General features: G+C 37.5%; 1 protein-coding gene and 1 long non-coding RNA gene across 2 annotated transcripts; both read left to right on the top strand.

Annotated features, from left to right (window-relative positions):
* The first annotated feature begins 166 nt into the window (after positions 1–166).
* serpinf1 (serpin peptidase inhibitor, clade F (alpha-2 antiplasmin, pigment epithelium derived factor), member 1) lies at positions 167–13,277 on the top strand. The gene is made up of 8 exons (XM_082140745.1): positions 167–278; positions 1,806–1,869; positions 1,948–2,137; positions 2,248–2,403; positions 2,957–3,160; positions 5,926–6,065; positions 10,133–10,343; positions 10,445–13,277. The coding sequence occupies exons 2-8, from the start codon at positions 1,807–1,809 to the stop codon at positions 10,708–10,710; spliced, it is 1,230 nt and encodes a 409-aa protein (XP_081996871.1). The 5' UTR covers positions 167–278; position 1,806; the 3' UTR covers positions 10,711–13,277.
* A 1,723-nt stretch (positions 13,278–15,000) lies between these two features.
* LOC309477449 lies at positions 15,001–24,527 on the top strand. The gene is made up of 2 exons (XR_014198640.1): positions 15,001–20,575; positions 22,599–24,527. It is a non-coding gene; the product is annotated as an uncharacterized lncRNA (long non-coding RNA).
* The last annotated feature ends 364 nt before the right edge of the window (positions 24,528–24,891 follow it).

The raw sequence follows: 24,891 nt of genomic DNA on the forward strand, positions 1-24,891 counted from the left end.
AATAAAAAAAAAGATTTTTTTTCCGTTGTCACACATGTTGTCAACGATCAGTACGAATCCGAACAAATGTTTTGGTGAACAGAACATATACGAGACTCTAGTCAACCCTCCTCACCACTGGGCCTATCTCCTCAGAAGTTTCAGACCACCTTCTAGCGTCAGCAAAGGGCGGGATTCTTCACTGAAACAAACACTGCTGATGCATCTGCTCGAGCACAGTTGGCGAAGACAGCTGTGAGCTGAGAATCTGCACGAGACGACAGTGAAGGAGAAAACAGGTCAGACCATTTTAAAAATCAATATATACATGTTGTAATCTTAGAAACTGTTATTTCATATAAATTGTAAAATGTATTATTATTATTTTTTTTTTTTTTTTTTTTTTTTTTTTTGTAGCGGCAGAGTTCTCTTCTTTAATAGGACTGTTCTGGTTGTTTGTTAATTCAGCATATTGTATTATACACAAAACATCTCTTTTTTATCTGCTTTTGGGGATAGGAATCTTCTGTAAGAAAGAGTGTAAAAACTGCTATAGCCTTTAATTTCCATATCTTTCCTCCTAAAGTTTTTTTTCCCCCCTCCTAATGATTATTATTTATTTTATTTTTTACTGCATGCAAAGTTTCACAAATATGTCTTTTTCAGATTGTAGGTGTGGAATGTGAAGCTCAGTGGATATGGAGTAACGCTCAGCTCTTTTACTGCGTGGCAGATGCAGTGAGGGAGCCATTTAGATGAATGTGAAAATATTAGTGACTTTTTTTTTTTTTTTCTATTGATGAACAAGAACTCAGCAAGAAAGTTTAATGGCAACCAGATGTGCTGAAGGAACGTGGGAAAGTTTTAGGCCTTGTTGGAAACTGCTGCAGGAACAATTCTTGATCCTGTTCCTAAAGTTATTATTATATATGTTTTTAGCGGCAGAGTTCTCTTCTTTAATAGGACTGTTCTGGTTGTTTGTTAATTCAGCATATTGTATTATAAACAAAACATCTAGTTTGCTTTTGGGGATAGGAATCTTCTGTAAAAAAGAGTTTAAAAACTGCTATAGCCTATAATTTCCATATCTTTCCTCCTAAAGTTTTTCCCCCCTCCTAATGATAATTATTTTTTATTTTTTTACTGCATGCAAAGTTTCACAAATATTACTTTTTCAGATTGTAGGTGTGGAATGTGAAGCTCAGCCCAGTGGCTACGGAGTAACACTCAGCTCTTTTACTTGCGTGGCAGATGCAGTGAGGGAGCCATTTAGATGAATGTGAAAATATTAGTGTTTTTTTTCCATTGATGAAAACGATCTCAGCAAGAAAGTTTAATGGCAACCAGATGTGCTGAAGGAACGTGGGAAAGTTTTAGGCCTTGTTGGAAACTGCTGCAGGAACAATTCTTGAACCTGTTCCTAAAGTTAAAGGTTTTATGGAAAGGATGGGGTGTTAACTTATATTTTCCGTTTTATTGCAAATGTTTGTGGATCATAGGCTATATCATAAATCATATAGATCATAAAAAATGACTTTAGACCAAAACATTTTAGGAATAAAGAAATATTATTTTGAATGGATATATATAGTATTAAATAGATGGTATTTATTCATTCTGTTGGATAATACAAATAAGTTTATCTAATATATATATATATATATATATATATATATATATATATATATATATATATTAAGAGGTTGGTGTCAAGATTTTTTTTTTTTTTTTTAGATGATAAGCAACAAGATCTGCAAGTTTTTAATCTGTCACAAAACATGGAGTTGCCATCACTGATTCACAGCTTCTATCTTTATATTTATCAGGATGAAGAAGGTAGTCCTGCTGTTTGGTTTATGGAGTCTTCTCTCCCTCTCACATGCACAGTTGGTAAGTACTTCATGAGTCCTCAGATGCTTTCTCTTCTTATGTCATTCCACTGTCTGTAACTGTCCAATCCTTCTACAGACAGACAGAGCGGAGCCTGAAGGTGAGGAAGAGGTGGTTGACCTTTTTACCACACCACGCACCAAGCTGGCTGCTGCAACCTCTGATTTTGGCTACAACCTGTTCCGTCAGCTGGCAGCACGTGACCCCAAGGCCAGCGTCTTCCTGTCCCCCATGAGTATCTCTGCAGCATTCACGCAGCTTTCAATGGGTGAGGCTCTGCTCCACTATGGAAGGTTATGCTTTTCTTGCTGCGGGGACAATCACCCAATTTTTAAGGCTTGAGTTCAGCAATCTTAAATTTGGTATTATCTGTCATAGGGGCATCTGAACGGGCAGAGAAACAGATTTACAGGGCTCTCCGCTATCACACCCTGCAAGACAGTCAGCTCCATGACACGCTGAGAGACCTTCTCTCCTCACTCAGGGCATCTGCCAAAGGCTTCAAGTCAGCAGAACGGATCCTTTTGGCTAGAAGTGGGTTGTTTGTCATTTTGAAATGGGTGTATTTGCATGTGTTCAAGAGTACGGCAGCATATTGGTGCCACGAACCCCCCCCAAAAATCGAAGATTACGAGAATAAAGTCATAATATTTTGAGAACAAAGTTAAAATTACGGGAATAAAATTGTGGCGATACAAGATAAAAGTCATGATATTTAGAAAAATAAGTCATAGCATTGTGAGACTGAAGTTGTCATATTTTGAGAATATAGTCAAACTTATTAGATCAAAGTCATAGAAATACAAGAACTGTATTCATGTAAGTCTTAGCAATATGAAATTAAAGTTGTAATATTTTGAGAATAAATAAAAAATCATAAAAAGTTAAACCATTGTGAGATTCAAGTCAAAATTACGAGAACAAAGTTGTACCAATACGAGAATAATAAAGGATTTTATTTTGCTTATTAGGAACTTTATTCTAATAATTTGAACTCTATTCTCAAAAAATTACGACCTAAAGTGCTGTTGTACAAGTGATAGAGAGAAGAGCTGTACATGTGTTCTTTCATCCCTGTGTGTTTCAGATCTCCGTCTCAGGCTGGAATACCTCAACAGTGTAGAGAAGCAATACGGGGTCCGGCCTCAAACTCTTGGCGGTGGAGCGCGGGACCTCAAGACTGTTAATGATTGGTTTAAACAGCAGACTGGCGGAAAAGTGGAACAAGTTGTTCCTTCCCCTCTTTCTCGTAAAACAGCTTTGCTGCCTGTGGGAGCAGCCTCCTTCAAAGGTAAATTGACTCTGATTCTTTCTCCTGCTATTTTATATGTCTCATAGAGTATGTACTTTAACAGAGACAGTATATAGGGGGAGGAGATGGACCACTCATAGCAAAATGAATGTGAGCATGAAAATGTGCAATGCATATTAACGCCCTGGGGTCTGCGGTATCGCCGGCGATACCAGCTCGCTTTTTTTCTTATCAGTTCAGACGAGACTCCAAATACTCTGTTGACTTTGATTTTACAAACAAGTTTCATACATCAATCGATCCTGTTAAGTGTGTATTATTTTTGTGTATACTCACAATAAAAACAAAGTGTTGTGCTTTTTGCCAAATAAAGAAAAATGAACATGATGTGAGTTCTGCTTTCTCTCTGTCAGTGAAGTCAATTCTGAAACGCGTCCGAAAATGAACAATAACTCAGCGAATACTCAGTCAAACAGGCATACAGACACACAGGCATGAAGCTTGAATTCTCTTCTTTTAAATTAAGTAATTTATATAAAAAAACAAATATTCTCAGTTTATGTAATATGCATGAAAAGAGAGAGATGTCAGTCATTCTCATCTCAGCTCATTATTTTTAATATGACCCCGCCCACGGAGAGCGCGCGCTATTCAAATGCAAATGACTGAGGCAATCCATGCAAACTGTGAACGCCCCCATATCAGCTCGAGAAAACACATCAAGTTTATTCAGATAAGTGTACTTGTTTACACCGTCTCGCAGCGCTGTGAGGAATAATACTATCGTAATAATAATAATGGAAAATGTACCTCAGAAGTGCTGGTATTTCGAGGAGCAGATGCAGCTGAGCTGAGGAATACTGTAGTAAGTTTTTTTCATTCTCAAGTGAATCGCGTTTCTGTGTGTGAATGAATGAACGGCAGAGATGCGCGCTGTTTAGCACAACTCACAAAAAGACAGTTTAAATTTGAATCGTGTTTCTGTGTGTGAATGAATGATCCGCTTTTAGCAAACTGTATTGCTATATTGAGATGAGTAAAAATCTACTGAAATATGTTGAAATAAAATGTATTTGTATAAGCAACGTATTAAACTGCAAATTAACATTTATATTTCTTATAATAAAAACAAAAGACCTATGTTACAGACATATGAAAGACAACATTTCGTTGACTAGTTTTGGATAGATTATTCATGGTTTTCATCCGGTCCCTTTCCACAGGTGTTTTAATCAAGCACAATGCAGTCTGCATTCATAATCTAGGTGCTTTATTTTATACACCTGTGGAAAGGGACCGGATGAAACCCATGAATACATTTTTTCTGTAAAATATCTGCCACCTCAAATAAGCTTTTGTTTGCCAATTTTTGCTCATATGTTAAATATAGTATGTTTTGTCAAAAATAAAGTCATCAAATAATATGTTATAGTGTTTGTTCCAATGTAGCCTAGGCTATATTCAAAGTAATGAATCCTTAACTTTTAAATATGTATGATAAAATGTATACTTTAGTTTTTACAAAGAAAGATTACACTTGAATTGTTGTTGTAACTGTAACCTTTTTAATAAAAAAATATATGTACATGGTAGATGTAAACAAACTATTAAAAGGTAAATATAAGCCTTTTCTTTAAATAATTTTTATTGTGTTTTATTAGTGACAAATTTGGGGAGAGGATACATCCAAAACTGAAAATACAGTATGAGAATTAACATTACTAGACATGTTTTCCTTGGATATTATGCAATTTGCAAGCACAATTTGTGAAAATAAAAAAATAAAAATTGAGATGCTTCCAACTGTGAACCAATTTGGTATATATATATATATATATATATATATATATATATATGAAGAGTTCAGATGCAAAAGCCTCTAAGTGCCATCTGAAATTTCCTTCTAGAATGATCATTTTTATCAAGCTCGTATATTTAAGTTCAGTAATTTCACTTAAATGGCAATGGAAATTACCTATTAATTGTCATTTAAGTGAAATTACTGAACTTAAATATACGAGCTTGATAAAAATGATCATTCTAGAAGAAAATTTCAGATGGCACTTAGAGGCTTTTGCATCTGAACTCTTCATATATATATATATATATATTGCTCTTGCATTCTTTCTTGTGGCTCAGTGACACACCTGAATGAATGGCTCATTAAGTATGCGGGTCCCATTGTCTCCTCAGGTGCGAACCACTAAATATGCATGATGGTGTTGGATCGTTGACGCCCACTCGCATATTGCCTTTCCAAACAAAAAGTGTCTTACAAAATTTAAATCTATGTATTGTTTTATGTGAATTATTAGGCAGGATGATTTTCACATAATTTTGAAGAAAAAACTCTAGGCGACAACATCTATTAGTCACAAGTCTTATTGCCACATATTTAGTATGTGTTTTGTGGCCTTATTTAAGAAACTTAAAATTTTAGTTTTTTCAATAACCATGCATAAACATTATTCTCTCAAAAATACAAACATGTACATACATGTTGCTCACATATTATGGTAGCCCTGTTTGTGCTAAATAGAGTGTAATTACACCTTTTCCATCAATATGTTTATAAGCAACTGAAAAAAGCACAAATGTCAGGGCATGTCAGAACATCTCAAGGACCCCAAAAACACCTCAGACCTCAGAGGGTTAACTTTTTTTAAATTGAGAGCTATTGGTTTATTGGGACATTGCTGTGACATTTAAAATGTTATTGAAAATGAATCTTCATTAAGTGTTTGAGATTTATGTCTTTCTCCCAGCAGTGATATGAGTGCTTTTTATTGACTCTTTTTTTGCAGGTAAATGGATAACTAGGTTCAGCAAAGCTAATAAGATGGAGAACTTCCAAAGAGATGGAGAAGCGCCAACTCTCATTCCCATGATGGAGCAGGAGAATTACCCAGTGAAGATGGGTATTGACCCTGACCTTGGCTGCACGGTATCAGTACCTGTTGTATTATGCATGTACTATTTGTCAGTTGTCTATTATTATTGGTGCTCTATTATTAATTATGGATTTAATTTTTTTTTTTTTTTGCTGCTGCCTAATATTTTTGTGAAAAACGTGATAAATTGTTTTTTTCTTGGATGAATAGAGACGTTTATTTGAAATATAAATCTTTTGTAACATTATAAATGTGTTTACTGGCACTTTTGATCAATTTATTGTGCCCTTACTGAATAAAAGTATTTTTTTCTTTAAAAAAAAAATCTTAACCTAAACTTTTAAATGGTAATATATCATGGTTTCCGCAAAAAATATTAAGTAGCTCTATCTCTCCCTCTCTCTCTCCCTCCCTCTCTCTCTCTCTCTCTCTCTCTCTCTCTCTCTCTCTCTCTCTCTCTCTCTCTCTCTCTCTCTCTCTCTCTTTCTCTATAGCCTATATATGTATATATAGTGTGTATGTATGTATGTATGTATGTATGTATGTGTGTGATGTATAATAATAACAAATATGTAATATAATATAATACATAATGAAAGGTAGATGTAGACGAGTACCAATACAATAAGGTTTCCATACATTCCATACAACTGCACACAAACATCACACAATTGTATTGTGAACATGCCACATTTGAACATGTGGAAATATGAAAATGATTGTACTGCTGCTAGGGTTGAAGGCAGTATTTTTGGTGGATAACAAGTTAAAAATTGGACTGTTCCTCACAATAAGCTATTGTATGACTTCAGAAGACTTGGAATACAGAACACAAATAATAGTAACTTTGATAATATCTATTTATAAAGTTCTGTCATGAAACTCTAGATGGCGCAGGCTGATGGGTCCTTAACTCAATCTGCTTGCCATCACATCATTCTCTATAGGGCACAGCTGATTGGTTCCTGCTGTATCAGTAGCCAATGGGCTTGCTGCTCTACCTTCAAATACTGGTCAGCATTTTCTGTAGCAGTTGCAGCGTGCTTTCAGAAATCCTCTGAATTTCATCATCTAAGATAAGTGAACGGTCTTTCTTATGCTATATCGCCATGCATATTGCGTGGTCTGCTTTATTACTTCCTTATGAAGTAACCATACACAAGGTTTAAAATCATCTATCATTTTAACAGTCCCGTTTTAATGCTTAGAGTGAATTTCTTAGCAAATAAGCAGCTGTCAAAGCATTGCTGGCATGTGAACTTGTAAAGTGAAATACAGCAGCAGCATGTATAGCAAATTCAAATAGCAATGTTAGCAAAAATGTAAGCTACTGGGGTCAGGGGCAAAATACATTTAGCTTATTTCACAATATGAGGTAAATCCGGCCCTAATCACGTATAATGCCCTCATGTTCATTAATTCATTGATCTAATGGTATATTCATTATTGCTAATAATGCCATAATCTAATCCGCAGAATGGAGTGTTTTATAGCACTAATATTAATGGTTGTCACAAGCGGTTGCCAATAATATGAGGAAAGGATCTGGGTGCAACAGTAAACGGTCCTTTTATTCAAACAAATCACTAGAAACAAAATACTTTTCTAATAAACAGGATCAGAACAACCGGTTAAAATACAAAGTAAACTGACAATCAACTGAAATAAACACAGAGCTTAAATACCTAAGCAAACTAATCATAAAACGAGACACACCTGAATCAAAAAATGAGAAACCAAGGTAACTGAACAGCACATGAAATTGATTGAAAACAAATACACAGAACTGAAATACACAACCACTTTTGGTGGTAGATCTTCTGGGAGGGGACTGAATCATCACCTTTGTCATCTCCTTTGTTACCTGCGTTATGGGAGATTTTCAATGACATCCACTTGGCTTGTATTGTTCAGTCTCCATTGTCACCTGCTCAAAGGAGGGGTAATTTATGTATTCTATTTTGTACAGCAGCAGCGTGTCTTGTACGTATGTATAGGCAGTAGCAAGTCCCGTCAGCAGCAGCGATTTAAAAAACAAAACAAAAAAAACACGCCTGCATCTGCTATATAACTCCTTTTGTGTTTTTTGATGTTTATCTCACCTTCCATTGATTAAAGTCATGCAACATACATATGACAGCACATAATGTCAGAATTGGAAATGGAGTTTCTATTTTTTTATAGAATACGGCAGTATTTATAATATTATGATGATTATCCCTGTACATTACTTTTCAAAATTCAAATGCCCTTGTAATATTTTATTTTAGTAACTTCCCCTCCCTCTTGCAACTATCTCCCTTCTCTTGACTTGTTTGCTGGCAAAAGGGTGGGACAACATGTCACTCACTGAGAAAGAAAAGTCGCTGTTTGGATTTAAATAGGCAAATGCTTAAGAGTCTATGATTGGATTATTATTGCAGTGATTATCATGTTTCTAGCATGTCATGAACAGTTCTTTTAACCCTAATTGATGGAGTGTGTAGCTTTTCTTTTCTTAAAAAAGCATGTAGCAAGACACATCATGGCCATATTCCAGATTGACAAAGCCAAGATACATCAGGCTCAAACTGTGAAAGAATGGTTGGGAGGGAGCATGAAGAATAATTTTCACACATGAGAAGTCCAGACCTTAAAATCATTGAAAGTCTTCTTTGGGATGTGCTGGAGAAGACTTTACAGAGTGTTTGACTCTTGCATTGTCGATACAAGATCTTGACCAAACATTTATGAAAATAACGTCACAACTTTTATTTCCATCAAGAGGTGCATACATTTTTGGTCAAGATCTTGTTAGGGTTAAAATAAATGTCTCCAAAAATATAACATGCTATAAACATAATTCACTGTAATAATGATCCTGTTATAGACTCTTAAGGATTTGCCTATTTAAATCCAAAAAGTGTTTTTTTTTTGGCAAGTAAGTTTATGTCACAATAGGGAAGAAAAGACTATCAAAACTTCTGTTTCATGCCAACTTTGAAGGTGCACTCAGTAAGTTTTTGTCAAGTCATCATCATAAAAAAAAAAAAAAAGGTCATCATGGAATTACACTGACACCCATACCCCTTTTCCACCAAGGCAGAGCTGGTGCTGGTTCGGAGCCAGAGCCTAGTTTCAAATCGGTTCTTTGTTTTTACACCGCCAAAGCACCAGCTCCGAACCAGTAAAACTGGTTCTTAAGTAGCACCAAATCATTGCAGGGTCTAGAACGGAGCCAAGAAAGAACCGCTTGCGTCAGAGGCTGGGGGCGGGGTTACCGTGGCCAACAAGACTGAAGAGAAACTTGTGACCGCCATTTTTAAATAGCAGCTAGTCGAGCTAATAGCAGCTCGATTATAATATCCGTCTATGTAAGTTACGGCGAGCTGCACGAACGCGTTGGATTCGCCGTGTTTGAATGCCGATTTATTTTCGCAAACCCATGAGCATCCATAGTAACGCAACGTCTATTATTGTTGATGCCTCGTTCGAGATGCATCGGAGCAGCGTGGACCGATCAGAGCTGCGGGAGTGTTTGGAGATCATACGACTCCTTGTGCTTTTTGATCGCTTTCGCAGTGCTTTGATTTCATGTGCTGATCGTTCTGCGAGAAGCCGATGCATCTCGAACAAGTCTGGTGTGTTTGTGTTTGGCGCTGCCGCACGCGCGTTGCTGGGCAACATGATACGTATGCAGTGACGTAAGATATAGCTCTGTTGTGGCTCTCTGGCCGGTGGAAACGCAAACCGGTTCTTAGTAAGCTCGTCAGTCGAACCAACTCCGAACTGACAATAGCTCTAGCTCTGAACCAGCACCCGGTTATTGTTGGTGGAAAAGGGGTACCAGTGGTGTGGAGGCAGCACCATGCATTTCAGTTACCAATGCAACTGTAGAAATGTGCAGTCATTTTTTTTCTCATTTTGAATTATATATTGGCTACTGTATGTATGTAGGTGTTGCCTTTTAATTATAAACAGCAGTAAATACTCTTAATGAGTTAAATTGGCTGATACATTTGCCTTTTTGTAAGCCTAAGAAGGTCAGTTGACCTAAACATAGCAATGATGCAAGTTTGAGTAGTACTGTATGTGGGATCTATACTTTTTTATTTATTTGCTATGTGCTCATCTCATACAGATAGCCCAGGTTCCTATGGAGGATGGAGTGAGCATGTATTTCTTCTTGCCTGATGAGGTGACTCAGAATCTGACTCTAATAGAGGAAGCACTTACAGCTGAATTTGTCCAGGACCTCTCCAATACCCTCCACGCAGTGCAGGTGCTGCTTACTCTTCCTGTTATCAAACTCAGCTACAGAACAGACCTGCTGCCTTCCCTCTCTGACCTGGGTGAGAGACAACCACCATTCCACAGTTTTTGCTAGCTAATCAGTTTGTTTTCTTATAAAATTGTTACTGTAAATAGTTACTAATCATTTTCCTCTTTTTAGGTCTGTCTGAATGGTTGGCAGAGACAGACCTTATCAAAATCACCAGTCAGCCAGTCAAGTTAAATGGCGTCCAACATAAGGTTGTCATGGAGACAGCTCCAGAGGGTGCAGAGTATGCCAGCACCACCCCTACCGCCAAAGGCCAATCGCTGGCTCTAACGTATCGCGTGGACCGGCCTTTCCTCTTTCTAGTCAGGGATGAGCCATCAGGGGCACTTCTTTTCATTGGGAAAGTGCTGAACCCAAGTGACTTGAAAAGGGTATGAGAAAGACATACATTCATAAAAGCAAACAAATGAGAGATCAGCGACTTCATATGAGCTCATTTTAGCCCAAATCTATAAACAAAAAATAAATATTTTACATATCTTCACTTAAATGGGCATTTGGAGCAAAAAACATCAATACAAACTCAAACATTAGGGGCTTTCGCACCGGGTAGTTCTAGAAACTTAGTTCTAGGAACTAGTCAAAAGGGTGGTTCCCAGAGAACTAATGGTTCCCTTAGGAACATTTTCCTGGTTGCATTCGCACTGCCAGTAGGTACTCTGAAGTGACGTAAGTCGCGCTTGTTGTGACTTTTATTTTGACGGTGCGGCGAACCTTTATTTTGACGTCGCTGAGAACGACCGAGTCTGAGCTAACAGTGCTCGCATTCTCAGTCTTTATTAGTTTACTATCTGTCTAACAGTCCTATCTAATACATTATTAGATAGAAATGTTATACAAAGAAAGTAGACACTAGAAAGTATATGAAAAGGTATTAGCGTATGCCGTGTGGTTGATGTTCAGTGTTGCTAGCTGAGCAGAAATACAAAATCATGTTTGGCTTGGTTCCCTCAAAGCTGCGTTGGATTTTCTCCTTAGCGTAAAGGTTAAAGCTGCCGTCGGCAATTTTTGTTTGATTTTCAGTGAAATTGACACTATAATCCGACAGAACAACATAAATAAAGTGGTTTTAGAAAAAAAAACGAGCTTCTAACTCCACCTGGAGCGGGTTATTTGTTTTGCAAAAATCCACCGCTCCCGGATCATCGGGTCCAATCAGCGCTGGGGGGTGTGAGATCTGACTGTCAATCACAGGTCGTGCACACACCACAGATCCCACTCCCACCTTGCGCTGAGTCGCGCACGTTAATATCACATGCACACGCCTGAAGTTCGCATGTGTGTTGGATTGTACGACGCGTGATGGCGGAGAGAAAATCTACTAACAAGCTTCCAATTCCTCGGTTATTGCTATCTATGGGTAGATTAGCCAGGGCAGCCTACCTCCGAGTCCATGGTGTTGATCGATGCTGAAGAGACGGACGCGTTCACAGAAAACATGGTGCACACGCACTGACGAGCACAAACTCGATGGGAGGGTGCTCGCTGGTAGTGGGGGAGGGGCATGAGAGTTGTAAACATTCACAATTTTGGCTAAGTCGACTCAATCTGCCAGACTTGCCGACTGCAGCTTTAAAGCCAACTTTCCACTGCACACGACATTCGCATTCGATTGTCACATTTTGCCCCCTGGTGTCAGCCGCACGGAACTTTGAAATTGGTTGTGATGCAACCGTTACCCTCGGCTATTCACAATGGTAAAATGAATGATTTTAATGAATGTAATGCATGCATGAATATAACCACACAAAACAAATTACCCTCAATACATCTAAAATAAAAAAATAGTCGATTTTATAGAGCTAATCATTATAAATATTGATTTAATAATGATAAAATATTTTTTTTCAGCCATAATTATTAATAACCGCCATTTTGCAGGAATAGCGTTTACGTTAAAGTATATTGGTAATTGGTAATTCTAGCTTTGCGCTCATAGTTTTGATTAGAATACATCACATCGGGTCGACCGGTCGCATACGGTCTAGTTCAGATATTTTAACGCATCCGAAGCTCAAATCGAAGCTCAAATCGTATCCGTAATTTCCGCATACGCACATGATCGGAACTCCCCGCAGCTCCCATACGACTCTCCTTTGGAAATGAATGACTTCCGGTCCGACGGCTGTCATTTGTAGTGTTCAGTAAGGCGGCTTAAGAGTTCCATCTATCACTCCATTTTCGTGAAGTTAGTTTCTGGAGTAAATACATAGGCTATAATCTGTGTGTTTACACTTCTTTTTAAAAAAATGGTGTGTGCTGGTGTTTCACGTGCGTTCGGCCAATCAGTGTACATTAACATCACTCGTAGTTCCGGTAGTTTTAGACCCTACTCTGAAGTAGGAGCTAAATTTGTTCTTCCAAAAGAAGTTCCTAGAACTAAAATTGTTCCTAGTTCCTGGGTACTTCCTCCAATAGTTCTAGGAACTATGAAAAGGTTCCTCCGGTGTGAAAGCTCCTATTAGTATGTGTACAAAATTCACAGTCAAACTATAGTTACGATGTTATGGTCCATTTGTGCTTTTCATTAAGGATATTTTATTGATAGACTCAGATGTTCTGGATCTTAGCCATGCAATCTAAATTAGTTTTGACACATAAGGACTGACGCTCATAAATCTGACTAACTTTTCACATGTTAGCAAAAAATCCCTCGGGTATTAACAGCTGCTATGTTGTTTATGAAATTGAGTATGCATCTCGAAAGCATGTTATAATGGCAATCATCTTTTGTATAACATTTTATTTGAGTGTTCGATACATTATGACTTATGACTTTAATTATCAGTCCCTCAGCAATGTTTAAATTAACCTCAAATTAAGTTCAGTTGACATTCCTATATGTACATTTACTACCATCAAGATTATTCTCAATGTGTATAGTATGTTGGCTAAGATAAAAAAAGTAAATAATAATAAAATAAAAAAACACTTGCAATCAGTATCTTCTTGTCCCTTGAATTTTGTTTATTCAAATGCTTGAACAAGTGAAATGATAGATAGATAGATGGATAGATAGAAAAAATGCAAACACAGTTTCTTTGTAACTATTTGGTTTGAATTTAAATAATCCAGTTCTAAGTTCAGGTTTTTTTGTTCGTGTGAGCATTCAAACCACTGAAGGCAAGGCCAATGAACTTCAGTGCAGCAGCTGACTGTCACTCCCTGTATTTTCAATGGAGCCACTGTTGGCATGACAACCTTAAAGGGATACTCCACCGTTTTTTCATATTAAACTATGTTATTCCCTTAACTAAGACGAGTTGATACATACCTCTCTCATCTCAGTGCGTGCACTTAATTGCTCTGGCGCGCGGCGACACTTTGATAGCACTTAGCTTAGCCCAGCATATTCAATGGTATCTAAAAGCAATGAATTTAGAAGTGACCAAACATATCAACGTTTTCCCTATTTAAAAACAGTTACACGAGTAGTTACACGACCAAGTAGGGTGACACAAAATAAAACGTGGCGATTTTCTAAGCGGGTTAAGAAGGATAACTATAATGTATGGCGGAATAGCACTTTTGGGAATACTTCGACTCGGCGCAGTAAAAAGTCACGCCTGATCCTCTTCCTCTCACTTCTGTCAATAGTGGGAAGAGGATCAGGCGTGACTTTTTACTGCGCCTAGTCGAAGTATTCCCAAAAGTGCTATTCCGCCATACATTATAGTTATCCTTATGAACCCGCTTAGAAAAGCGCCACAGGTTTGAAAAAACTTGAAGGTGAGTAAATGATGACAGAATTTTCATTTTTGGGTGAACTATCCCTTTAAGGGTTCTACCTTGCATGTCAGCTTCATTTTGAAGACTTAAAAGTTAGTTGAAAGACAGTTCAGTAAATAATGGCAAAACAACAGTTGCTAACAATAAAAACATACTTCTAATGCATTTATTAATCCTAGTTAATGTTAATTTCAATATTTTATTAACACATTCAGAGGCTGTATACACAACACCATTTTCAACTAAAAACGTAAAACTTTTTATGAGTTTTTGTCTGAAAAGGCAAACTTTTAACAATGGGATTCAAAGTTCAAGTTTTCGAAAACGATATCGACTCCATGTAAACTACAAAAACCTGAATTTGTGAAAACGATGAAGTCATGCGCATGCCAACCACTCGCCAACTACTGGCCTGGTAGCGTAATACAACGTTATTAATCGTTTTCACGGATACATTGTCTATCCAAAAAAAAAAAAAAAAAACGCAAAGGAAAAACATTTATGTTTTGAGAATATCACTGTCTTGTAAATGTACCCTCAGTCTTTAGTTTTCATTGTCACCTTTTGTCTGAGTTCTAGTCATTTATTAGTTGTCATGGTTTATTACTATGCTAATTAGTTCTCACCTGTTCTCTGTTCTGTTAATCATCATCTTCCTGTCTATTGAAGTTTCTTCAGTTCATTGTCTTGTGTTTATATTACATCGTGTATATATAGTATTCTTGTTCTCTCTGTATTATATATTGTTCATTCTGCATCATCCTTTGGATTTTACTACATGCCATCCTGTGACAGTGTTGGTCATTGTTAGTTAATATAAGTTAATGCATTGACTAACGTTAACTAATGTTAGTGTAGCTAACCTTAATGTAAATGCAAAGTGTTACCGAAATTTCTGTAGTGTGCATTTCAAACATTGATCATTACAAGGGGACAAGAAGAAAATGTCTTAAAGGAGGTACAGCTTTCTTATAATTAGAAATGGATGTAACATCCCTTACATTCTTTCCTGCTTTAGAGAAAAACCTGGAGGATCTTTCCCCAGAACTCTCTGGACAGTCTTTTGGCTTGTGGAATAGTGGGAACAATGAGTTCATTCATCAAAGAAATATTCAACTGAACTGCCCTAACTTGTAATATACAAGCAAAGCTCAACATCCACTTTATCTAGTTTGGAGCAAACTTCTGACTTCTTTTCCCTTTCTACCAATTCCCACAAGTCATTCTGTATTTTCCTTGATCTTATAAATGCATATTTGGTCTCACAGTCTACTGCTAAGTGTCCATTCATGAATTATTTTGAGTTAAAACACACATGCAGCCTGTGCATCAGAGCACACATCTGCACGATTGTAGATCCTCTAATGACATTGGAACACATGTACTGAGATGAATTCTAAGAGTTTTTGAGAAGAAACCTGCCTGAATGCATTTTAACAGACTTTATAACAGTGGTTCCAAAACCTGGTCCTCAAGAACATAAGAGAATGGGCCAGGGCTTGCTGTTTAGCCTGGATAACATTTCTTTAGAGCCATGTCCGTAATGCCTTTTACAACCAATGGATGGCGCCATAAGGAAGGTGACCATAAAACATTCAGACAAAACCAATAAATTATAAATTAAATTAATTAAATAGCTGTTTTAGTCTATACATAAATATAGTTTGTGAAACAATTTTTGCATTATGTATTTAAGAATAATTTGTACTTTTTGTATATATATTTTTTTTACTGTTTTTCAACTTCATACTTTATTTGTATATACTATACAAGCCTATACATACTTGACATAGTATGATAATACTATTGCATTGTGCATAAACATTATTTGTTTACACACACAAAGAAATCAGTAAAGATATAGGCTGTCTATATATGTCATTCTAACAGCCCATAAATATTTTTTAAGTTAAGGAATATAATTCATAGCAAGAGTCACAATTTGTTTTCACCCTCTTGACATGAACATTTTTGTTTTGACCTTGAAATGTCTCTGTTGCAGGGAAACATTCTGTTTCTTTATTTCCTTAACAGGAAACACAGGAAACTCTTTGTGAACTCTTTCACAACAGGATGAAAGAAGGAAACTGTCTGGATAGCTGAGTTAAAGCTGTGTTCCAAAAATAACATCAGCCAACAAGATAGCTTATCTAAATTACTGGTTTTAAAATAAAAATGGTAAACCAACTTCACCAGAAAGACCATGCTGGTAGGAACAATGACTATGCTGTTTTTTTAAGCAGGGATTTTTATTTTTTATATTTGGGGAAATCAACCCGTGCATGGTTACCTAGGATAGACACTTTACCATTAAGGAAGTGATTAGAGCTAAATTACTTTGAAATATTTGGCATGGGTCCAATCTTATGTAAGTAACCAGAAGTAAAACTGCATGCATGAGATTTCTAGGGAAAATGTGAGCTTTCCCTTTCTTGCTGAGCAAATAATGGACAGCAGTGCTTTTTCACTTTTCTCTTGAATCTGTCTGAAGTTCCCCTTGTTTTCTGGGTGAAAGGGAGCTGACACACTTTTGAGTTTTCCATTTAAGCATAAATCCTGGATTTACAATAAAACCTGCATGTTAATGAACAAGAAGTTCACTGGGTTGTGTCAGTGTTTTTGTGTCATATGTGCAGCATACTGTAGTGTCACCAACGGAAATTCTGACCAAATTACTGTTTTCAAAGTGGTTTCTGAACCCCATCCTCACTTGGTTAAACAAATATAGTCTTGCGCGCAAAATCACAACATTGGTGGGCCAATGTTGCTAAATTCAGATTTGAGTTTATGTTGGTCAGCAGTGTTGCCAATTTAGTGACTTTTTGGACTGATGGATAATGTAGTCAGTCATAGTCTTTCCATTGTCTGACAGAAAATATGTAAAAGAGAACAGCTTTATTGGACATTCGGATATATAGTGTATAAAAATACAGTGTGTGAGCACGGATTAGGCATTAGTTACTTTCCATTGAAAACAGTTGGCAACACTGTTGGTCAGGATGCTAAAAGCCAAGTAGGTCAAGTCAAGTCACCTCTATTTATATAATGTTTTATACAATACAGAATGTTTCAAAGAAGCTTTACAGTGATAACAGGAAAATGATTCAATGGTGCATACAGAGTTCTAAAAGAACAATATCATTGTTCAGCTGAAGTCAGTTCAGTGTTGATTCAACTCCATTGTAAAGAGCATCAATTATTAAATTAGTTCATTTCTGCAGAAGACAGTGATGTCATAATCCAGATCCGTTCTATTCTCGTCCAATAGTCTCATTGCAGTCAAACCAATAATGCTGAATATGGAAAAAACATGTTGTTTCCAGATGGTGTAGTTACGAAACCTTCCAAATTGAGACATACTCAATTAGGCTTGCCAAGTCCTTTGAATCTTTGAAAGGAAACTGTCTGTTTTCATAAAGGAGCTAAAAGGCTCTACACCAGTGCCCCTTCCTCACAAAACTCATCATCCAGCACAGTTTTATAATTGGTAAAATATAAATGGGTAAAATATTTCAAATCAAGCATTTCAGTCAAATACAATTCAGACCTTTAAACAGAAGAACAAAAATCAACCCACAGCAACAGTTTAAATTCACAGTGAAATCAAAACAATTCTTGTTTTTAATGGGATATTGCAATATGGGGCGGGACAATATGTCACTCACATGATATCACAGCAATAGCAAACCCATAGACTGTAAAAAAAAAAAAATGGACGTAGTGTCCGTGATGTCACCCATAGGTTTTTATGAAGAAGCATTTTTTTTGCCCAAAGTGGGCGGAGTCGGCCGTCGCCATTTTGGCAACGCGTCACGGCATGTCACTCAAAAATGGGCAAAGAGGCAGGATTAGCTGAGGTGACGTGACGGCTAACAGACAGCAGAAAAATGAATAGTAGTGACAGCAGAAACAATCCACATGTCACTCAAATGGTCATGCCCTTGATTATGCAGAACTTTTATGCTTAATATAATTTTAATGGATGAATTATAAAAAAATGCACTCCCCTCACAGTTGTCATGAAGGGCAAAATTAGCCAAACCACTTTTTGTACCAGGCTGTTGTTGTGTTGAGAAGTATACAAAAGGTGATGTTCAATTCATGGTAATTGCTACTATAACACATGTAATGTGGAACTGCACCACTAGGGGCTCTAGTGGTAAATTGTTGAGTAATGAAAAAGAAGAAGAACAAAGTTTGAGTGTTAGTTGTACACCACATGGAGGGTTTTTTGTGAAAGGGTGAAAACACCACAACTGTAAACATGTTTTTTTTTTTCCATGTCCAATTCCCGATGGACAAAAAGAAAGTCCCGCCCTACATTTTTTTCTTGTTCGAAAAAAACCCGTTTCACTCGGATAACTCGGAGAGAACTATTGCAACTTCCGCTTCAAGCAATTCTGTGAGGAAACCAGAGGACTTGGCAACCCTGCTAACCAGCCAATGCAAAATAAACAGAGAAATGTGAAAGAGCAACAGGTTCACAGTGTTTACCCATTTTAAACATTTTAGCCTACAAATGTCTTCCTTATGGTTGCCTCTGCATATTAAGCTCAAATACTGTATGTATTTTACCATTGCAAATATTACACACATAACCTTTTAAGGTTAAAACAGGAAAATAGGTAGGCTAGTTGACACAAGTTGACACTAAAAAGACACAAGTAGATTACATTTATTAAAAACACACTTACTTGTTTGTAGTCTATTTATGTCGTATGTGTGCATAGGAAGGCTTTGTTTTCGGTCAGTTGACACAATGTTTTCGTGTTTTTGTCTGACATTCTTAGATGAATTTAAAGATGAATGCCAAGACAATTTTAGGCAAACAGATAAAACATGCATTCCATTCTAATCGGGCAAAGATCTCAATAGGGTATTTTATATCTACATGTTGTCTTTCTTGTTTTCTTGCTTAATGTCTAGGTTTTGACTTGTTTTAGTCATACAGGTATCTGCGCTGATAGGTGATTCAAGTATGCAGCAGACTCAGATGCTGAACAAAAGAAATGAAGATAAATAGCAGAGGTTGGACTCTGGAGCAAGGCACACATGTTCAAGTCTCAAGCAAGTCTCAAGTCACAGTGCACACAAACCAAGCAAGTCAAGTCAAGTCAGTGGCTCACCTCATGCAAGTCAAGTCGAGTCCTGCAAGGGTTCTAGTCAGGTCAAGTTAAGTTACAATACCAAACAGAAACAAGAGGAGTTTATATTGGCCTTGATCCCTCAGAAATGATTAACTTTCTTAATTATACATTTATACCGTAATATTATTAATAATAATCATATAATTTATTATAGTACATATTTATAATGAATACAATTTTGAATTATTATTAAAATAATTATAAATTTTTTTTGAAGATAAAACAATTGAAGGTAAATTCAAAAGTGTGATGCATTAATTATATTGGTTTTATAATAAATGTCATGTTTAACTTTGATTATCACCGGTTGAAAATTTCTACCCCACTATCCCATTAATGGGAAACTCAAAGCGTGCACAGCACACGTGGGGCCGTCATGCTACCCACAAAAGAAACGGTCAGAAAATCAGAACATACGGATTCCACTTATGCCTAAAACACAACTTGTGATGTCAGAAGTAGCCTAGTGCATCAAGGCGTAGCGTAAATAGATGTTCTGAAGAAGTATTTAAGAAGAATTTTATATTAAGTACAAGATTACAGTACTTCTAATTCTAGCGTCAGTCTCTCTCAGAGTGACTTCTCTAGCTGCAGTTATGAAGTGGATGACATTAAACTCTTCCTAAAAGCTATTAAAAACAGGAGAGGGGTGCATGTAAATGAGTATTTTTCTGACACAAAACAGTTTGTTGATAAAACCAAGCTTTTTATGTTGGAATGTTTGTTTACAAGCAAGGAGGTATATCGATGAAAAAAGATGAGAAAACTCACTTCTGACAATGCCAATGAAGGTAGTGAGAAAGCTTAATAGTCTAGCTATTAATGTGGTTGGTGTGTGTGGAGTGCTGCTATGTTTCTTAATCTCTTTCCTTTCTCCAAACATGAGTGAAGTGAATATTGCAACTTTGAATGTAAATGGAGTAAGAGAAATGAGAAAAAGAGCAGAAGTGTTTGAGGTGGTTAAACAAAAAAGTAAAATATGTTGTTATGTTGCAAGAAAAGCATGGCGACTTAAAGGTGGGATCAGTATATATTTTTTAAACACCATTGAAAACTGTCATGGACCAACTACCAAAACAAACTTGTAACCAATCAGCAGTAAGGGGCGTATCTACTAATGATGGGGAGGAGAGAGTGCTCAGTGCACACAGCACAGACATTAGCCGAATGACTACAGAAAGAGAGATGGCAGATAAAAAACAAAAGAGGAAAATGTCTGTGGAACTTAAAATTAAAAAGAAGGCTTACGATCAGGCAAGAGGTAGAACTCGTGTTAATATCGGAGAAGCTTACCAGCGCTGGAGAGAACTCAAGGAGCTGAAGGCCTAACATCGGACGCTGAGTTTGCTTTATTTCTTCTTGATAGGTGAGAAACATTGTTTATCTTTGTTTCACAGAACTAATATGCTGGCCATTGCTTGAATATGCTTGTGTGTCATCTTTGCTTGTTTTTTCATTTGCGATATTATTGTCGTTCGATTCAGCTATGAAAAAGACACATTTAAGCCTGACGCGTTTAAACCTCTGTCTGTTTCAAGCGTCGGCTCCCAAAGTGTGTCTGAAAAGTACGATAATATAGGCTTCTCCTAATGTTCGTTTCCTTTGGTTCCTCATTTAGGTATCGATATATAACCCCCTAATCTTGTTATAGTTGTAATATATTCGTTACTACGACTGTCGTGCTCATGCTATCGAGTTGATCATGATAACTTTGTGGGTGTTGAGCATCTTCCACTTGAAACGGAGCTGAACCATTTGTTAAAACACACATTACTACTTAAACACATTCGACATGGATTACCATAGTAACACATTGCTTTCACTTACCCTCGGCCTGCAGGTACAGCAGATTCCGCCATAGTCGTTGCCTGGGTTACGGTCGTGTACGTGAGTGTTGGGTGGAGCTATCAAATTAGGGGCGAGATCATTTTGGGGTAGGGACGTGTTTGTTTTGGTGATTTCAAATATCAGCATTGGCCAAAAAGTGTTTTTCAAAAACTACTGATCCCACCTTTGCTGCTGAATGGGCTGAGGAGTGGGATGGGGTCTTTGTTTTGAGCCACAACACCTCACTTAAAAGAGGGGTTGCTATTCTTTTTGCTAAGAGTTTCAGTCCGACTTCTTATCAGATTGATGAAGTAGTTAAAGGTAGGCTTTTAAAAGTAAGAGCTAATTCTGGAAATTTTTATTTTGTTTTTATTTGTGTGTACATTCCAACTGCACCAATATAAATAATGTTGTTTTTAAATACTCTGTGTTCTGTTTTGCAAAAATGCTGTGTAGAAGAATATTTATCCTTGGGTGGTGATTTTAACTGTACAGTGTTGAACTTGGATATAAATCATATTGAACCTCACTTGCACTCTCGTAATCGGTTAATCTAGCTTCTCAAAACACGAGTTATGTGATGTTTGGAGACAGTTTATGAGAAACAAAAGCAATATACTTGGACTCATTTTCGTGACAGTGTGATTTCGCTGGCAAGATTGGACTGGTTCTATGTTTTTAAGCATCACTGTAACGTTGTAAGAAGATGTTTAATTACCCTACTGAGTTTTTCTGACCACAATATGGTGCAGTGTTCTGTGTTTTTAAACTCCATTAAACCAAGGAATGCATACTGGCAGTTAAACACTACTTTGTTAAGTGACAGGTATTTTAAAAAATATGTTTAAACTGTTTTGGGATGAATTCAGGACCACAAGGGTATATCTTTTAAGTCTCTACGACAGTGGTGGGATTTTGGGAAAGCCCAAATAAAGCGATTCTGTTTACAGTATAAACGCCACTAGAGAGACAACTTTGAGTATGAACATCTTGGAGACCGACATTTCACAACTTCAAGAATTGGCTGAGTCAACTGGTGCCCAGTTGTCATTCTTTGTCAAATAAAAGAACAAAGTTGCCTAATTTTGTCATGATCACCAGCTGGAGTAGCCACCAGATGGCACTCCTCACCAAACTATTGCCACACCATCTCGGACTACATTACCCATAGCTCACTGCCCAGACTTATCAACCATGATTGTTTATAGCTGTGTATCATTAGCTCATTAACTCACCCTATATAAGCCTTTTATATCAGTCATTCATTATGAAGTCTTATCTAGTGTAACACTGCAATTCTGAGCATTCTCCTGGTTGCGTCTATCTTTTTTTTTTATTATAAAAATCTTCTGCCGTTTTTTTCTTTTGTCTTTTTTTTTCTCTCTGTTTTTGTCTGTACCCCTGTGACCCTGTTATTGTTTGGACTGATTACCTGGTGTTTATGACCTTTGCCTGTTTTCGACTACGATTGTGGATTACCCTTTCAATAAAACTCCTTATTGAAGGTTTCTCCTACCACTGCTATGCTGATGACACACAGCTCTTCCTCTCATTTAAACCAGATGATCCCACAGTAGCTGCACGGATCTCAAGCTGTCTGGCGGACATCTCGACATGGATGAAGGAACATCACCTGCAGCTCAACCTGGCAAAGACTGAGCTTCTCGTCCTCCCTGCCAATCCGTCTCTGCAACACGACTTCACTATCCAGCTAGACTCATCATCAATCACCCCATCAAGATCGGTCAGAAATCTTGGAGTAACAGTTGATGACCAGCTGACCTTCACAGATCACATTTCAAAGACAGCTCGATCATGCAGGTTTGCACTGCACAACATCAGGAAGATCAGGCCTTTCCTAACTGAGCATGCAACACAACTTCTTGTCCAGGCCCTGGTCATATCTAGGCTTGACTACTGCAATGCTCTTCTGGCTGGACTTCCATCATGTGCAACTAAACCTCTACAAATGATTCAGAACGCTGCAGCTCGTCTTGTCTTCAACGAGCCCAAGAGGGCCCACGTCACTCCTTTGTTCATCTCACTGCACTGGCTACCTCTCTCTGCTCGCATCAAGTTCAAGGCACTGACGCTTGCTTACAGATCTGTCACAGGCTCAGCTCCCTCCTACTTTCACTCACTCCTACAAGTCTACATCCCTACCAGAAGCCTTCGATCGGTCAACGAGCGACGTCTCGTGGTCCCATCACAGAGAGCCAAAAAATCACTTTCCAGAACATTCTCATTCACAGTTCCATGCTGGTGGAATGATCTCCCCACCGGCATTCGGAATGCAGAATCCATGACAACATTCAAAAAAGAGCTGAAAACTCTTCTCTTCCGTGAGCACTTAACCTCATAAAAAAAAAAAAAAAAAAAAAATATATATATATATATGTGTATATTCCTGTAAATTCTCCCTTATCGGGCTTATGCTACTCTGAATAATGCCTGAACTTCGTATTTTGAGCACTTCTTGTGTTGTTTTTTGCCTCTTCACGATGACTTGCTTAATTTAGTCCCAATTTGTAAGTCGCTTTGGACAAAAGCGTCTGCTAAATGACTAAATGTAAATGTGTGTAAATGTAAAACTGCATTTGGATCCTCAGCTTTTGTGTCTCTGAGCAGTTTTTTTAATTTATTTTTTTATGTAGTGGGTATTAAAACACAGCAGGCTTTGGTCAGGTTGAGGTTCCAGAGTGTAAACCAGATGGATGATCCATCCAGATCCTTTTTTTTTACTTGGAGCCATCCATGCTCTGCGTTCTGAGTTTGGAGGACTATTAACAGACCCTGTGGACATTCGTAAGAGAGCAGTTTTTTTTAAAATGAAAACTTGAATAAAAATTGACTTGGGGCGGAATGCAGGAGTGACAGTGAATTTTTCAACGACTTACCCCAGGTGTCTGAGGAAGTCAATGCTGAGATCTCTGGTGCTTTGAGCATGGGTGAAGTTTACAAGGCCCTCCAAGGAATGGAGTCTGGAAAGGCACCGGACATTGACTGCCTGCCAGTAGACTTTTATTAGTCTTTCTGGTCAGAATTGAGAGAGGACCTGCTGGAGGCATTGAAAGAAAGCTTGGCTGAAGGCCAGTGCCCGGTTGCATAAAGCACCTTAAGTTTTTCCCTTAAGTATCATATTTAGGTGATTTCCCCTTACCTAAGAGAATAACTTAAGGGTGTTGCATATAATCTCTTAAACGGTTCTCTTAGGTAAGGGAAACCTTTTAAGTGTTTCACAACAGCGATCCTGGATTCACATTACAAAAGTCTGTTGTTGCCATAGATACGCAAAACACTAACACTAGCAATTTCGCAGTTTCATCAAATAAAGTAGGCTAGGATATCGGAATGGATAAAGAAAACAAAAAAAAGAAAGCCTAATTGGACAGAGGAGGAGAAATGCATTCTTCTTGACGAATATGGTAAAAGAAAAACAATTTTGAAAAGCAAACTAAATCCCAATGTAACTGCAAAAAAAAAAACAGAAACAGTGGGAAGAACGTGACCGTTGCGTTTAAATGACGGGAAAGAGCCCCCGCAACCCGGTGAACCACTCTGCTGACAGACGATTTATGCACGTGGAAAACATCTCTCCCACTACCGTCTGAAAACTCCCAGTTGCAAAAAAACGTAGTGCTATAAGCAGTTGTAACACCGCAGGTAAAGAGTGGTTGCGATGTGTGATGATGTGACTTAGCGATGTCAAATATTGCGCTTTGATCAAATCGGTATTCTTGCAAAAATTTTTCATCGCTAAGATGGTCCAAAGGGTTCTCCCTATCCCTAAAAATTTTTCTTGGCACACAATGATCTTCAGCTGGTTCCATAAATTCAGCCATGTCGTCTTATTTT

This window comes from Leuciscus leuciscus, assembly GCF_965113295.1.
Source record: "Leuciscus leuciscus genome assembly, chromosome: 16".
Classification (NCBI taxonomy): domain Eukaryota; kingdom Metazoa; phylum Chordata; class Actinopteri; order Cypriniformes; family Leuciscidae; genus Leuciscus; species Leuciscus leuciscus.

Coding starts and splice junctions, on each gene's coding strand:
- serpinf1 (XM_082140745.1), top strand. CDS start 1,807: ATGAAGAAGGTAGTCCTGCTGTTTGGTTTATGGAGTCTTCTCTCCCTC. Junction 3,161..5,925: donor GGGAGCAGCCTCCTTCAAAG/GTAAATTGACTC, acceptor CTTTTTTTGCAG/GTAAATGGATAACTAGGTTC. Junction 10,344..10,444: donor GCCTTCCCTCTCTGACCTGG/GTGAGAGACAAC, acceptor TCCTCTTTTTAG/GTCTGTCTGAATGGTTGGCA.